The 16,311-nt window shown below is 37.4% G+C and overlaps 1 protein-coding gene across 1 annotated transcript in view; it reads right to left on the reverse strand.

Moving 5' to 3' along the window:
• DNAH5 (dynein axonemal heavy chain 5) overlaps positions 1–16,311 on the reverse strand; it is a 321,438-nt gene that overhangs the window by 200,945 nt on the left and 104,182 nt on the right. The window contains exons 13-17 of the mRNA XM_045393550.3: positions 11,196–11,281; positions 10,388–10,709; positions 9,363–9,569; positions 4,160–4,331; positions 188–333 (exon numbers count right to left, since the gene is read on the reverse strand). Of these exons, the coding sequence (XP_045249485.2) occupies positions 188–333; positions 4,160–4,331; positions 9,363–9,569; positions 10,388–10,709; positions 11,196–11,281 (933 nt within the window). The remainder of the gene's footprint in view (positions 1–187; positions 334–4,159; positions 4,332–9,362; positions 9,570–10,387; positions 10,710–11,195; positions 11,282–16,311) is intronic.

The following is a 16,311-nucleotide window of genomic DNA, read 5'->3' on the forward strand; positions in this document are numbered from 1 at the left end:
TGACTGTTTACTTATATACATTTCTCTTCATTGGCTAATTATTGTCAGAAGATTTCATGTTTGAATCACATCTATCACAGAGCATTGCAAGTAGAGAGAAAAAACTAATTTAAACTTCAAAAAAGTGACCTTTATAGGAAAATGAATCACCAAAATCTTTAAACAAAAAAATCAAGCCTTTAATGACCTTTGTCATTTGGAGAAACTCTTCACAGGTAAGCGGCTCTGCCTGGGGAAGCTGACAAAGAGGCGTGCTGCTCATTTCTTCTAGAATGGCATCAATGCGGAACTCAATCAAATCATTGACCCTGTCAAGCAGCAACTCCAGGTCCTCTTCGGGAAAAAATAAAAGTAAATAAAAGAGATTAAGTAAAGCATTTTGTTTTTTAAAGACATCAACACTTGATTAAATGACAGTAGTAAAATCAGCTTTAAAGATTCACAGTTACATGTGTCCCCCCAATTCCCACTGTTTCACACTTGGTTGTTGCTAATAAAATATCCAAATTGTTAACTCTCTAATACTAATATTCTGTAGGGAGAATAGAAAGTCTATCTTGGTAGCCCGTTCTAATTTATGATAATTCTTATTATGAAGTTTTAATACATTTTATAAATGCCTCCTTAGGGAATTTTAGCCAATTTCCTTTTGTTTTGTTTCCTGGGGCCATCATTCCTTCTCTGTGACCAGTTTCTCAGCCCCTGCCTGCCTAACTCTCACTCATACTTGAAGATCTGGCTCAAGTGCATTTCCCCGCAGAGGACCTGGGTGAATCCGTGTGCATTGGAGTGGTCCCTCCTTCTGTAAAACCACAAATGGAACAGCCTTCCATCTCTGCAGATTGTCTACCCATGTGTCTTATCTTCTTTAGAATTCATATTTTTTTATCCTTACATCTTCAACATTTAACCCAGTGCCTATTCCACAAGAAGTGTTCAACAAATTTTACTAAAGTGAAAGTTCCCTAATTTTTCTTTCACTGTAAATATCACAGGGTACAATTATTTTTAGTTATGCTGAAGTAATATTGAATGCTAAGTTCAACTGATGCAAAGGCCAACTCTGAAGCAAACTAACAACAACTGCTCATCAAAAGTAGGAAGGATCACTAACGGATATCCATCTAAGAGTAATACATTTTTCAACAATGCCATACAGTAAGATTTCTCTTTTTCTAATACTCCTTTCTCCTGGAAAATAAAGTTGAAATTGAATACAGGAAAGTCAATGTTACATACCAATGATGTATCAGAGATGTAAACACTTCCTTAAATAAATACCTTTATTTCCTAAAGAATAAAAGCCTAGGCCGGGCGCGGTGGCTCAAGCCTGTAATCCCAGCACTTTGGGAGGCCGAGGCGGGCGGATCACAAGGTCAGGAGATAGAGACCACAGTGAAACCCCGTCTCTACTAAAAATACAAAAAATTAGCCGGGCGCGGTGGCGGGCGCCTGTAGTCCCAGCTACTCAGGAGGCTGAGGCAGGAGAATGGCGGGAACCCGGGAGGCGGAGCTTGCAGTGAGCCGAGATCGCGCCACTGCACTCCAACCTGGGCAACAGCGTGAGACTCCGTCTCAAAAAAAAAAAAAAAAAAGAATAAAAGCCTAAAAGTTTTCTATTGTTTCTAAGCTAATTATTAAAGAGGCTACTCAACATACCAAATAGTTCTGCCTGGTAAATTGATTCAATACCAAAAGAGAGCCAACACTTTCATTTAAGTATGTGTGCGCAATACAATTCTCTACTCTTTCTAACAGAATGCTTCATCTTTAAGGACATCTGTGTTAAGCTGAAAAAAATAGTCCCCAAGGATGTCCACATCCCAATCTCCTATGAATATTACCTTTTATGGCAAAAGGGATTTTGCAGATGTGATCAAGTTAAGGATTATGTTATGTGGACAGTGTCCCAGATTATCTATATTCTCTTAAATGCATGATGCAAATGACAACCTGTAAGTAGGACTGGCTCACTAATCCAATAAAAATCCAACTGCTCTTGAGATTTTACCTAGTTTTCTCGCAAAGAAACTTAATCTTTGTTCTATTTTAGTTCCTTAAATTACAAAAAGAAAAACATAATAGAAAACAAGAACAAGAAGTTTCTCTAGAAACTAACTCGTTAGCTTGTCTCCAGCTAACATTCTAATAAAACATCCAAATTGTTAGTACTCTAATACTAACGTTCTAAAGGAAGGATGTTACTAAATTCTACCTTGGTTTCCTGCTCTAATTTGATTATGATAACTCTCATTATGAAGTTGTTATACATTTCATAAGTTCCTCCTTAGGAAATTTTAGCCAATTTCCTCTTGTTTTATTTCCTGGGAAGAAATATTTATTTTGGAAGAAATATTAATTTAGAGCAAGGAAATTGGGTTCTAAACTCATTGTTACTTCTTACACCTCTGTAACATTAAAAGCCATTTATTTAGCATCTCTGGCTTGATATTCATTCATATTCAAAAACTCCATTATCATTTGTTTTTGAGTCCAGCTCCCAATCTATAAAGCACAACAAAGGTGAGGTATGGGCTCAACCATAATTTCTCACTCTACTCCCCTCCAACCCAGTACTTCTTAAATATTCCTAAATATAAAGCACCTGGCTATTTAAATAGCTGGACCTTCTGGAACCTAAGGAAAGTACAGTGAAAACCTCCTGAAAAGACAAGCTCTTGACAATTTAGATTATAAATAGACTAGGCACTATGTTAACAGCCATAAATACCAGAACAAGAGAGAGACCTGAGGGGCAGAGTGGGCGGAGAGAGAGAGAGGATAAAAGGAAGCATCATGAGAGCTATCTAAAAGGGAAGCCCAGGAAGAGGTATCCAGAAATAAGGTAATGGGCTTGAGGGGTAGGACTGGGGTTACAATGATAAAAAAATGAAGAGAGACTAACTATATAAAATTATTGCAATTATGAATCTGCAAGTATATGGGTGTCTACTACACACCCAACTGAGAAAAACACAAAACAAGTATGAAAATGAAACAGTCTGGATTTAATTATTTCACATTGCATTCATAAATCATAACACCATTTTGTACCCCATCAATTTTTCCCCACGCAACTCCCTCTTCACAGAATCCACAAATCTATACCATTATAAATTATCAGTTTACAATAAAAAGTTAAAAAATTAAACAGCCTGATGTTCAGGCCCTTTGCAGTCTGTTTAAGGAGAAAGATGAAACTGTACTAAACCATTAGAAGACAACCAAAATATCAAGTCTGTGGTCCCAAATGTGAACCCAACAGGAGGTCGCAGAAAGAAGTGGTCACAGGAGGCAGAGTAATCAGAGTAGGCTTCTGGGGGCAAGACTTACTCTGAGCTATAAGAGCAGGGAGGACTGGGCCATAAAGAGGAGAGGGTGTAAGACACTGGCTAGGAAAGGAGAATAGCAATGTCTAAGTCTTTCTGAGAAAAAAAAAAAAAAAATTACCATGTTCCAAACTGTGCTACACTGTCTGCCACAGAAGATCTATAAGGTGTTAATGTGTCCTCCTGGAAGACAGTCAAGGAATTCTGGGAAATACCACACACAAAAGGCCACTTTTGGAGAGCTAATGGACACGGGCATGTTAAAGGCTCTGAAAAGTCATCCAGCAAAGAAACCTGTCCAACTGCTCCTCCTGGATTTCTCAGACATATTTGAGGCCTTCTTTGCAACATACCTGTACACATTCCAGAAAATCGCATTTTGTGGAATATACTACCTTACATATATTTTAGACTATTATATCTTTTTTTAATGAAAATTGTGTTAGTTTAAATGTTTCCCATTTATCCTGTTGTTCAGCACTGTACCCTATCCAAATCTCTACATCTTTCAAATCAAGCTCTCAAAATATACTAACCTATTTACATAAAAAGCTGAATAACTCTAAAGATACTTTAAATCCTAATATCCAAAAATACAAATAAATGAAAATATGTGGTTAATCTCTGGGGATAAAATTAAATAGTGAATATTTATAGTTTCCAGGAAATTACTGAATTCACATGCTTTGGAACAATTCCTTATGAAACAGCTTAAGAATAACACTCCCCATTTCATTATTTATATCTCCATATTTATAAGAAATTATACAACAGATGTTAGGAACTCAGCCTTTAGAATTCAGAGATAGTAATTATTCAGGCAGACTTACTGATCTTTGCAAAAGTGTTTTCTAAATATGTCTCAATATTCAGTGATGTCCAGGTCAGTGCAGCCAAGCCGGGTTGGAGAGCTTCATCCACTTTGGCCAAGTGAGGGACAATCAGTTGCTCAATGGCAGAAGGGATTTTTGACTTCACTCTCTGATATTCGGCTAGCATCATCTGCAATGAAATTGGTGGTAAGTAATCAATGAATATCTCACTTCTAATGTCTGTTAATATCTCATGTTTTATACAAAATGACTACTTTTATTTAGGGTCAAACTGTAGGGCTCTAATAGCCTGGCAGGTAGAGTAGCCAAAACAATAAAAAGAAAAGAAGACAAGGACTCTCTCCATAATTACAAATTCCTAATCCAAAAAAATACAACTGAAGATGAACAAGAATTTAAGACTAAGATTGCCTTACCTCCTACACAGCCTAAAAAGGAGAAAACCTAAGGCCAATAATTTTTCTAAACCATGCAGAGACACGGGTATGGTACCTTCCCCTGCTCATCACCAGTCTTGTTTGTTCCTCTTTGTACACTGGTACGACACGCGTGTTGCTCCTCTGGGAACCTCTTGCAGACCACACCCATCACCCAAAACATCTGGGTCACCAGAGGTCTACCTCAGTCCTTTGCTAGGATTATAGGCCAAATCTTGTTGCCGAGACCCAAAGCACACGGGGAACCAGTGTTGATTTCAACTAGTGTCACGGCTTTGAATTTCATCCAGATGCCAGAAACAAACACATTTACATCTCCAGCCCAGATCTCACTCCTGAAAGTCTAGATTCACAAGTGGCAGCAGCCTCCCAAAGTTTCCACATCAATATGTAACAGATATTTCAAACTTAATAAGTCCCAAACTGAAAGTTTGTTCTTTTCCCAAAACCTCTTCCCAGCGCATCCCCCAACTCAGCTGATAGTGACTTTATCCTTCCAGTCCACAGGTCAAAACCCAGAGTCATCCTTGATTCCTCTTTCACTTTCATGCACACAGGTAACCCATTAGGATACCTTGTTTGCTGTCTAAACTGTATCTAGACTTATTGGGAGGGTGAGTGGAAGCAGAGAGACAACGGTAGACCATCCCAATAATTTAGGTAGGAGCCAATGATGGCAGTAACTGCAAATGTGGAAAGCAAGTCAGATTCTGCTTCCACTCACCCTCCCAATAAGTCTATGTACAGTTTAGCAGCAAAAATGATCCTTTCAAAATGAGAATTCAGATCATGTTACTCCTCTGCTCACATGGTTACACAGCCTCCCATTTAATTCAGGGCCACAAACCTTTATACAAAGGACTTGGCTAGGTGCTTGGTCTAGAAAGATCTACCCGATTTTGTCCCATTACTTCTCTGATCTCATCTCCAAACACTCTTTCCCTCTCTTACCTGCACTTGCCTGTCTTCCTTTCTGATCCTGAGCCTCAGGGCCTTTGCACCTCCTTCAAATAATTACTCAAATTATACTTTCTCAATTATACCCGTCCTGACTACCTGTTTAAGCTTATAAACCACCACCAAACCCACTCACACATTTTATCGCCTTTTTTTGTCCACAATAATTATCACTTTATTACAATAGACTACATTAATTTGCCTACTTACAGTGTTCATTTTCTGTCTTACCCAATTAGACTTGTTCTACAAGGACAAGAATTTTGTCTGCTTTGTCCAGTGAGCCTGAACCAGTGCCTGGCACATAGGAGATAATAAATCAATATCTATCAAACTAATTAGTTGTTATCGGAAGGACTTTTCATCTGAAATGGAGATTCTCATCTTTCATTGAAATGTACATAATGTCGAACTGTGTCAGTATTATTTACAGAATGTCAAACTGTGTTAATATTTTGTTCATATGTGACCATGTCAATATTAATAATCATTAATTGTAAGAAACTAACCCTTAATGTGCCTCATAAATACAGTTGGTATTAAGACCATCTATGTGCATGTTGGTATTACCTTGATAATAGATTAATGTTTTCCAAACTGTTCTGCCTGGAGTACTAGACCAAAGAGATTCTGTAAGAAAAATGGCCCTTTGATAGATAAATTTTTAAAATGCTGCATACAATATCTCCCCTCTTGAGTGATCACAGCTAATATTAATGATTCTTAGAAACCTGCTTACGGAAGTAAGAAGCCTTGCAAGGCTTTGAAAATTTTGTTAAACTCAGTATTTCCCAAGTGGACCTCATAATCCTTTCCTCATATAATGTTTTTCCACAATTTCTATAAGATTCTTTCAATGTCCATAAAAGCCGCTTTAGAAAAGTCTAAATTTTCTGGTCCTATTAGCAGCTACTTACACATTTCCTGAAACTTGTATCCACTGCTTGTCTTTTTTCAACGTCCACCAGTTATTCTATCTGGAAGCAGTTCTTAGAATCTGCTTCTAGCAGGCATTCTACTTCCCACCTTTAATCCCAGAAGGTATTACTCAACTGCTTTGACAAAAGAGAAACCCAGGCTTAGAAAGTGAAGTCATTTACCCAAAGATAATGATTTGAATCCAGATTAAATTGGCTTCAGAACCTGTATTTGTAACTATTAGCCTGTACTTGGTCTTTTCTTTCTAGTTAAACTGTCTTCCAAGGAATAGATGAAGAAACAAATTCTCAGTTACTTTGGCATATCTGCAGAAACCTGAAAGCTCTAGCAAATATTCAGCACAATAACTGCAACACTTCAGATGGTCCTCTAAACCTGCCAATAGATCTGCTTTGACCAGCTACTCATGTTGAGCAGGAACTTTTAACTCTCAACCTCCAAGACAATAAATGTTAACCAGATGATAATTTACTCCCTTGAATTGTCATTTAAAACATTCTTTGATCCTCCTCCCTTCATGGGGTGGGGACCATATCCCCTTTCTTTGAATCTGGGTAGGTTTACAGTCCAACAGAGTATAACAGAGATGATGCTATGAGACACCTGAGGCTATTATAAAGACCATGTGGCTTCTTTATTGTTCACTGTAGTGCTTGTTCTTGAAACCCTGAGCTGCCATATAAGAAATTCTACTAGCCAGAGGCCTCCATACTGGAAGGCCATGTATAGATGTGCCTGTTCACAGGAAAGAAACAGACACTAGAAGAGCCCTTCTTGGACCTTAAAGACTGAACATCTGCCAGATGAATACCAATAAACAACCTTTGTCAACAATACATGGAACAGAAGAATCACCTAGCCAAGCCCCGCTCAAGTTGTTTACCCATAAAGTCATGATATGGTTATTGAAAACCCTTCAACGTGCTTACAAGTGTTTGTTGCCTGAAACAGACAACTGAAACAACAACTCTGCAAATCAAGTTAAATTATCAGTAATTTCATAATCGTATAATTATGGTTTCTTAGTAAAAATATGATTTTCTTTATGAATATGTAAATTGACTAAGTAAGTTTCCTAATGTGAAACAGTCTAAAAGGATATCTCCCAACATGCGGACTGGTATTTTATGAGTCTACATTTGAGGAACATCTGTCTATTACCAATACAACTTTTTAATATGACATGAAGTGGTGGGAAGACAGTGCACTACAGGTCTAGGTTCTGGTCTTACTTCTGCCACTTTCTAGCTATCAGACCTTTGCTAAATCTTTTAACTTCTCTCAGCCACAGTTTTTTCATCTATGAAATAAAATAATAGCATTCTGTACTACTTACCTAACATGGTGGTAGAAAAGATCAAATGAGATAATGAGAACGAAGATGGTTTTAAATGAAAAATACAATGCAAGTGCATGGACTTAGTATTGTCATATGATGTTAACCACCATGAAATTTTAACAACGGTTTCCATGTTGTCAGATTCCATGGCTGCATCTCTGATCTCACCTTTTTCATCCCCTGGGTAGCAGCATTTGTCACTGGTGACCAGTCCCTCTCTCTGTAGCCTTTTCATACCCTTGGCTTCCTTTGTTTGTTTTTTTGTTTGTTTGTTTTTTGAGACAGATCTCACTCTGTCATCCAGGCTGGAGTGCAGTGGCACAATCTCAGCTCACTGCAACCTCCGCCTCCTGATTCAAGAGATTCTCCTGCCTCGGCCTCCCAAGTAGCTGAAATTACAGACACATGCCACCATGTTCGGCTAATTTTTGTATTTTTAATAGAGACGGAGTTTCACCATGTTGGCCAGGCTGGTCTCGAACTCCTGACCTCAGGTGATCTGCCGGTCTCAGCCTCTCAAAATGCTGGGATTACAGGTGTGAGCCACCGCGCCCTGCCATCCTTGGTTTCCTTGACACTTGGTTTATTCCCAGCTCAAAGGTCAATCCTCTGTTTTATGTGCACATCTGTCTTCTTCTTTCAGATCTGTTAATATTGGAACAACCCAATGCTTGGTCCAGTGGCCCTCCATTCTTCTCTCTGTATTCTCTCCCCTAAGAGATCTCATCCAGGTCAATGACACTAAATAAAAATGATATTCTGATAACTCTCAGAAGTATGCCTCCAACTTTGGCTTCTCCACTGAACTCGAGACTTACATATCCAACTGATGGACAACGTTGCCACTTGGCTGTCTCGAAACTATCTTGTACTCAGTTGGGAACTACTGATTCTCTCCTGCTTCCCCAAATACACTAGTTCTGGTTCTTGCCATCTCCACACATTGAACTTACAGTCAGGGCCTCTGCATGGTATTGTGCAAGTTATAAAGAACACAACCTACACAGCACTCTATGGCACTCCTACTTGAATTCATTGAATTGCTCACACCAAAAACAGGAATTATTCCCAAGTTCTCTCCTAACCTGACTGTTGACATAACTCTAAATTCTCCGAACAACTCTGCTGCCATCCTAGTTCAAGCTCTCATCTTCATCCAGGGCCAGTGCAACATTTCACAAACTGGCTTCCCACTGATACCTTTGTCCCCCTTAACATCCACTTTCCACCCAGCAGTAAGAATAACTTTTATTATAAAAAGAGATTGTGCCTTTTTCAGTGGCTCAAAATCCTCCAATGGTTTCCTGGTACACTCAAAATAAAACCCAAGCTTCTCAACTTGGCCTGCAAGACCTGAAACGGCCTGGCCCCAGCCAACTCTGCAGCCGCACCCCATGGCACTGTCCCCTCAGTCACTCCATTCATCCTGGCGACTTTCTGCTCCTTGAATATGACACATCGCCATATTTTTTTACAATACATTCCAGAGCTAGCCAAGAAAGGGGGAAAAAAAATAAAAGTAATATACCTTCATGTTACTGAAGTTCCTTTTGTATCTCTCTCGTTTCTGGAAGAGGGAAGCTGCCAATGGAGAGACTTCCAGACCCATCTGGGCCATGCACTCTGTTTCTCTAAATAAGATTAATATCTGAGGGTCAAAGTTTACAAACAATTCCCCTGTGCCTGGGGCCTTCACCAACAATGAAGCCTCAAGACCTACATGAATTTCTTCAATCTGTGGGAAGAAACCAACATCACTACTATTAGAAAGTTCAACTCGTACAGAGTATCTGGCTCAGCTATCTCTGGGAATAAGGATCATTAAGTGTTGTTCCATGGATTTGAGTTTCCTAAATTAAGGGCAGTAAGATCACTCACTCTTCTCCTAAATCCAGTCTCATAAAATAGCCTTCAAGTTCTTGGTGGTGACGTTGGGCAGTCAATTCAATAAAACCTTTCAATGACTCTCACGCTGATATATAAGTGGACACTGCAACAGTAGTGACGTCTCAAAAGCCATTTAGCTACTTGATACCTTCATGCCTACTCTATTATTCTTCCTAATAAAAGTTTCATAAAACCTCCTAAACTCAATTTTTACTCATCTAGAAAACCAATGAACACAGCTATGGAGCCATCACATCCTGACAACCTACAAAGAAATACAGGTATTGGTAGGATATGCTATGATTAACCAGTTGTACAGCCAAAGAAAATGTGAGACTTTGTTTAACAGATTTAGGATCTGAATGAATTTTAAAAAGGAAGATATCCTAATAGATTGGGCATAGCAACCAATAGACAAGACCTTCTCACTTTGGAGTTTGTAAATTAAATTAAAAATGGGGTTCTGTTACCTGGCTTGTGATTTTTTTTCAAACCTAATAATTATTTTTCTTTGTGGACATATTACACTCTGAATGCTTAGATTCAACCCATCTGCCTTACAAAATACCTACAAATCCAACTTTCTACAGAAACAACACTGTCAAATGTTAGAGGAGGGGTTCCCATGATTCCAACAATGGGAAGAGTATAAATTTAGGAACTCACTTGCCGAAGCCACGCCCTGTGGAAGAGGACCTCAAACTCCAGGAGGACCTTGGCCATCCTGTTGTAACTGCGAATTATAGGTTTGGCTTCTGCCGTGCTTAGCACAGTTGGGTGCTGCTGGAAAAGCTGCATGGGCTGCTGAATCCTGTGAAAGAGCTGGCGGGCCCACAAAATCTTTCCAGCGATGGGAGGCTGGTTTCGAGCCAGAGGAGGGTCGTATTTCTGCTTTGTATACAGCTTTGAAATCATATCAATGTCAGCCCCATAGTTCTCAAGGATAAGTCGATATTTGTCATCAATACCAAGATTAGGTATATTCAACCTGATTTTTTTTTAAAAAGTTAAAAGTTTGAATTAATGGAATAAAATAAAATAAAATAAGTAAAATACACAATAAAAATATCTAGTAATCTCATTTATTAATTTATTTTTTTAAATGCTAATGGAAAAGAATGAGATATTTATGTGGAATATTAAAAGAACAAAAATAAAACTCATCCATAAAATGTTGGCAAAACTACTAACTTGGGAAGACTTTTTTCAAATTATCTATACATTAGGAAATATTCTTACAGGCAGTCACAAGGTACTTCAAAGCTAAGAGTATTCTCTATTTGCAGAAATAAAATAAAACCTGAATCCTTAAAAGGATTAATCCTCTGAAAAACTTAAAAACTATGACCTTGTGACCCAAATTGCCAAGAGAGTCTTTCCTTTCCATCAGAATATGAAATAATAATAGGAATAACAACAATAAAAGCTAAACTATCCCAATTTTAGAAAATAGACAATTTCTTGAAACTTTTACCTTTCAAATTTCTTCAACATTCTTAGAGCTTGATTTGTGTTTTGAATCTTCTCAAATGTAACATCCATGAACTTCTGCAACTCGTTCTAAAATACAATAAAATCTGGTGATGAACAACAGAATTGGGAATTTACTGTTTAGCCACAAGATAAAAGAGCTTTCCATTCTCTGCAAACACACATAATATGGAACAAAATGGAACCGAAAATTGAATGAGCTTAAAAGAAAAATAAACGCCCAGAAGCCAGAAACAAAGAGACTTGAAAGCCAGGGCAGCCATGGGAGTTGGCACCACGTCAGGTTCCATGGGTATTGGGCCGGACACAGAGCCTGGGGGGTGGCATTGGGGCCTTATCAGAATATGGGGAGAAGGGTTATGGGGTCCTAACACTCTCAACAGATCCTGCAGAAAGCCAGGATCCTTGACGTGCTGCCCAGTACATGCAAAGGGAATTGATTCACAAGTTGGGAAAGCTGCAAAGAGGCTTGCCATCTGCCCAAACCCTTGGATAGTTGGCAAAAAAGTCACCCTACAATAAGGTTCCCATACTTTCTCATCACAGCTACTCACTTCTACCACTGGAATGCCAAAGCACCCATAGACAGTGCACAAACAAATGGGCAGGGCACTGTTTGGCTCTTGGACATAGTTTGCTGACCCCTGCCCTAGAGGAACTGAAATCCCACATGTGTGCCACACCTAGATAAGGGGTCCAGGTTTAAACTACACATGAAATGAAAGGGATATAACCCAAGACATTAACATAAAAGCTAGTCTGGGAAGGTAAAACCACTAGGACCGCAGCAGAATTCAGGAAAAGTCACTCTATAGAAACACTTTCAAAGCCCAGGACCAAAAAATTGCTACAGGGAAAAATAAATAAATACATAACTTCTAAAGAAGCTCACAAAGTTTCTGAAAACCCCACGAGAAAATGATCTTTGAGAGAAAAGGAGCAGAATGCACAAACAGAATTAGTAACCAAGAACTAGAAATGACAGAGCAGTCTAAAGGAGACTATGAAATAAGTATATTTAAAGTGATTAAAGAGTAAAGAGGAAACAGAAATCATAAAAAGAACAGAACAGAATAAAATAAGAGCACTCAGATTTTTAAAAACAAAATTTAGACATATAAAGGGGAACATAATTACAATTCAAAATACAATAGATGCAAATTGTAAACACCTGAAAAGAAAAATGATGAACTACAAGACTGTTTTCAAATAAAATCACCCAAAGTATAGCCGAGAAATAAAGAAATGGAAAAATACAAAAAAAGATGTTAACAAACATGGAAGTTAGAAAAAAAAGGTGTAACATACATCTATTGGAAATCTTGGAAGAAGAACCTAAAGTATTTAAAATGATAAAGGCTGAGTATTTTCCACAATTAAAAAAAGACTTAGTCCTCAAATGGAGGAAGCACATCAAATTCTGAACAAGAGAAATATATTTTAATCACACCTAAAACTCACATAAAGATGCCAAAAGTAAAGAGAAAAACAAAATTAAAAGAAAATAATATTAATATTAAAAGAGAAAAATATTAAAATCACAAAAGGGAGAAATCAAATTATCTATAAAGCAATAACTATTTGATAGCAAATACCTTGTTGAGAACAATAGCTGACAAAAATCAACGAAAAAAGATCTTCTAAGGGCTGAAGGAAAATAACACCCAAACTAAAATCACATATAAAACGAGAATAAAGTTCAAGATTGAGGGAAACTTTATAGGCATTTGGGTGTAAAGACCGGAAGAGTCACTAACAGACTCTTGTTAAAACTAAAGGATATACTTCTTTAGGAACAATAATGAACCCAAAAAGAGGGAGAGATACAATTAGATTACTAATGAGGTGTAAGAATAAGCAAAGCAATCTGTAAATATGTTGCTAAATTTAATTAGCTATTAGTAACAACAAGTTTGAAAAGTTGAGCAGCAAAGGTAAAACTAAAATTCAAGACAACCATAGCATGACTGAGAGGTAGGCTGATAAAACAATTAAACTTTTTAAAGTCAGGTATATATGCTAAAACCACTAAAAATATACATACAGCATTAAAAATATAAATAGAAATATAAATAGAAGAGGAATAAAGAGAATAACAAAATGTAATCAACAAAATATAAAAAGAAAGAAGTCAAAGAAAAAAAGCTCACCTCATTGAAAATTCAAAATAGATTGTAGAAGTAATTCTAACTACACTAGAAACAACACTCAATGTAAATGGCTTAAACTTGCAATTAAAGGAAAGGGTCTCAGCTATTTTTTATATATACATATATAAATTATACAGAGCGATATGGATTATATATGGGTATTATATATAAAAATTATAGATATATGTATTATAGATACATGGATTTTATATATATGGGGATTATATATGTGCATGTGTTGAATTATATATAAGGATACTATTTATAAATTATAGATATATGGATTTTATATATATATGGATTCTATATATGTGGATTGCGTGTGTGTGTGTGTGTGTATTATATGTATATAATCCAACCATTGCACTTTTAAAGAGACATGTTTAAAATATAATAATTAAGAAATAGTAGGCCAGGTACAGTGGCTCACGCCTTTAATCCCAGAACATTGGGAGGCCAAGGTGGGCAGATCCCTTGACCCCAGAAGTTTGAAACCAGCCTGGGCAACATGGCAAAACCCTAACTCTACAAAAAATACAAAAACTAGCTGGGCATGGTGGCGTGCACCTGTAGTCTCAACTACTCAGGAGGTTGAGGTGGGATGATCATTTGAGCCCAGCAGATCGGGGCTGCCACGAGCCAAGATCACACCACTGTGCTCCAGCCTGGGTGACAGAGCAAGACCCTGTTTCAAAAAAAAAAATGAAAGAAAGAAAGAAATAGTAGGAAGTAAAAGAACAGAAAAAATGTTTATTTCAGGTAAATAATAACCAAAAGAAAGTTGAAGTAGCCATATAAATAATTCACAAAATTGATTGTAAGACACAGAGCCTCACTGAAGATAAATATGGTCATAATTTAGTGTTAATGGGAACAATTTCTTTGGCAGATATGCCAATTTCGAGTCTGTGTTTAACCAATCGAATCAAAATATATGCACAGATTCTTAGAAACCCATGGATCAAGCATGCTATGGTTTGAATGTCCTCTCCAAAACTCCTGTTGAAATTTAATTGCCATCGTGATGATATTAAGAGGCGGCACTGCTAAGAGGTTATTAGGCCTTGAGGGCTCTGCTCCCATTGGTGGATTAATGTTATCACAGGAGTGGGTTGTTATAAAAACGAGCTCAACCCTCTCTTGCTTTCTCAGGCTCTCTCGCTCTTCACCTTTCTGCCATGCAGCAAGAAGGCCCTCACCAGATGCAGGCTCCTCAACTTTGGACTTCTCAGTCTCCCGAACTGTAAGAAATAAATTTCTTTTCTTTATAAATCACCCAGTCTGCAGTTCTGTTATAGCAACACAAAAAGAACTCAGACAAAGAAGATCAGAAGATATTCAGTATACCACTACAAATATTAGAATGGTCAAAATCTAGTACACTGAAAACACCAAATGCTGGTGAGAATGTGGAGCAACAAGAACTCTACTAACTCATTGCCAGTGGGAATGCAAAATGGTATGGCCATGTTGGAAGACAGTTTGGTGGTTTCTCACAAAACTAAAAACGCTCATACTATATGATCCAGCAATCATACTTCTTGGTACTCACCCAAAGAAGTTAAAAACTTATATCCACACAAAAATCTACACACCAATGTTTATAGCAGCTTTATTCATAGTTGTCAAAACTTGGAAGCAACCAAGATGTCTTTCAGTGTGTGACTGGATAAACTGTGGTACCTCACAACTGAATAATGGAATATTATTCCATGCTAAAAAGAAATGAGCTATCCAGCCATGAAAAGGCATGAAGAAAATACAAACACATATTACTAATTAAAAGAAGCCAATCTAAAAGGGCATATTCTGTATGCTTCCGACTAGATGGAAAAGGCAAAACTACACAGACAGTAAAAAGATAGTAGCTGCTGGGAGAGGGAAGGATGAATAAGTGGAGCACAGGGGACTTTTCGGGTAGGAAAACACTTTGCATGATATTATCACGGTGGATGCACATCCTTATATATTTGTCCAAACCCACAGAATGTATAACACCAAGAGTGAGCCCTAATGTAAACTGTGGACTTTAGATAATAATGATGTGTCAATTTAGGTTCATCAGTTGTAACAAATGAACCACCCTATTGGGGGATGTTCATAATGGGGGAGTCTATGCATTCTGGGGAATGTGGGGGAATACAGGAAATCTCTGTACTTCCTCTCAATTTTGCTGCGAATCTAAAACTTCTCTTTAAAAAATATTTAATGAGGGCCTAAAATATTTGAATAACCCAATTAAAAGTGTGATATAGTGACATCGGAAGACCCCAAATCCCGACAGAAAACACTACTTTTTTCAAGTACACGTGGAACATCTGCAAATCTTAACCACGAACTAGGCCACGGAGGACATCTCAGTAAATACCAAAATACTGACATAAAGTATTCCATGTTCTCACATCAAAATATAATAATCTAAGTCAAAATAAAATAAGAGCCCATAGAGTATAATAAAAAGCCAAAAATGCTTTTAAATAATCCATGAGCAAAATAACAAATCATAATGAAAATGATGTGATACTTTAAACTCAACAACAACATATGTACTACATATTAAAATTTGTAAGAAACAGCAATAGTGACACTTTGTGGAAAAGATATAGACTTTCATGCACCTATTTTAAAGAGAAAAAGAAAAGAAATTGAAATTAATGAGCTACGCTGCCAGTTGAAGAAAGGTAAAAATAATAAATCCAAAGAAAGAAGAAAAAAATGTTTTAAAGCAAAATGTAATAAAATTAAAAACAAAGAAACAAGAGACAAGATTAACATCTCCAAAGCTGCTCTTTGGGGAAAATAATAATACAGACTAACCTTTGGCAAAATTAAGCAAGAGAAGTGGGGTGAATGCAATTTCACACCGAAAGCATCTGTCAAATCAGAATCTAGCAGAATGAGGCCAGGCATGGTGGCTCACGACAGTAATCCCAGCACTCTGGGAGGCCA

This window comes from Macaca fascicularis, chromosome 6 (assembly GCF_037993035.2).
Source record: "Macaca fascicularis isolate 582-1 chromosome 6, T2T-MFA8v1.1".
Classification (NCBI taxonomy): domain Eukaryota; kingdom Metazoa; phylum Chordata; class Mammalia; order Primates; family Cercopithecidae; genus Macaca; species Macaca fascicularis.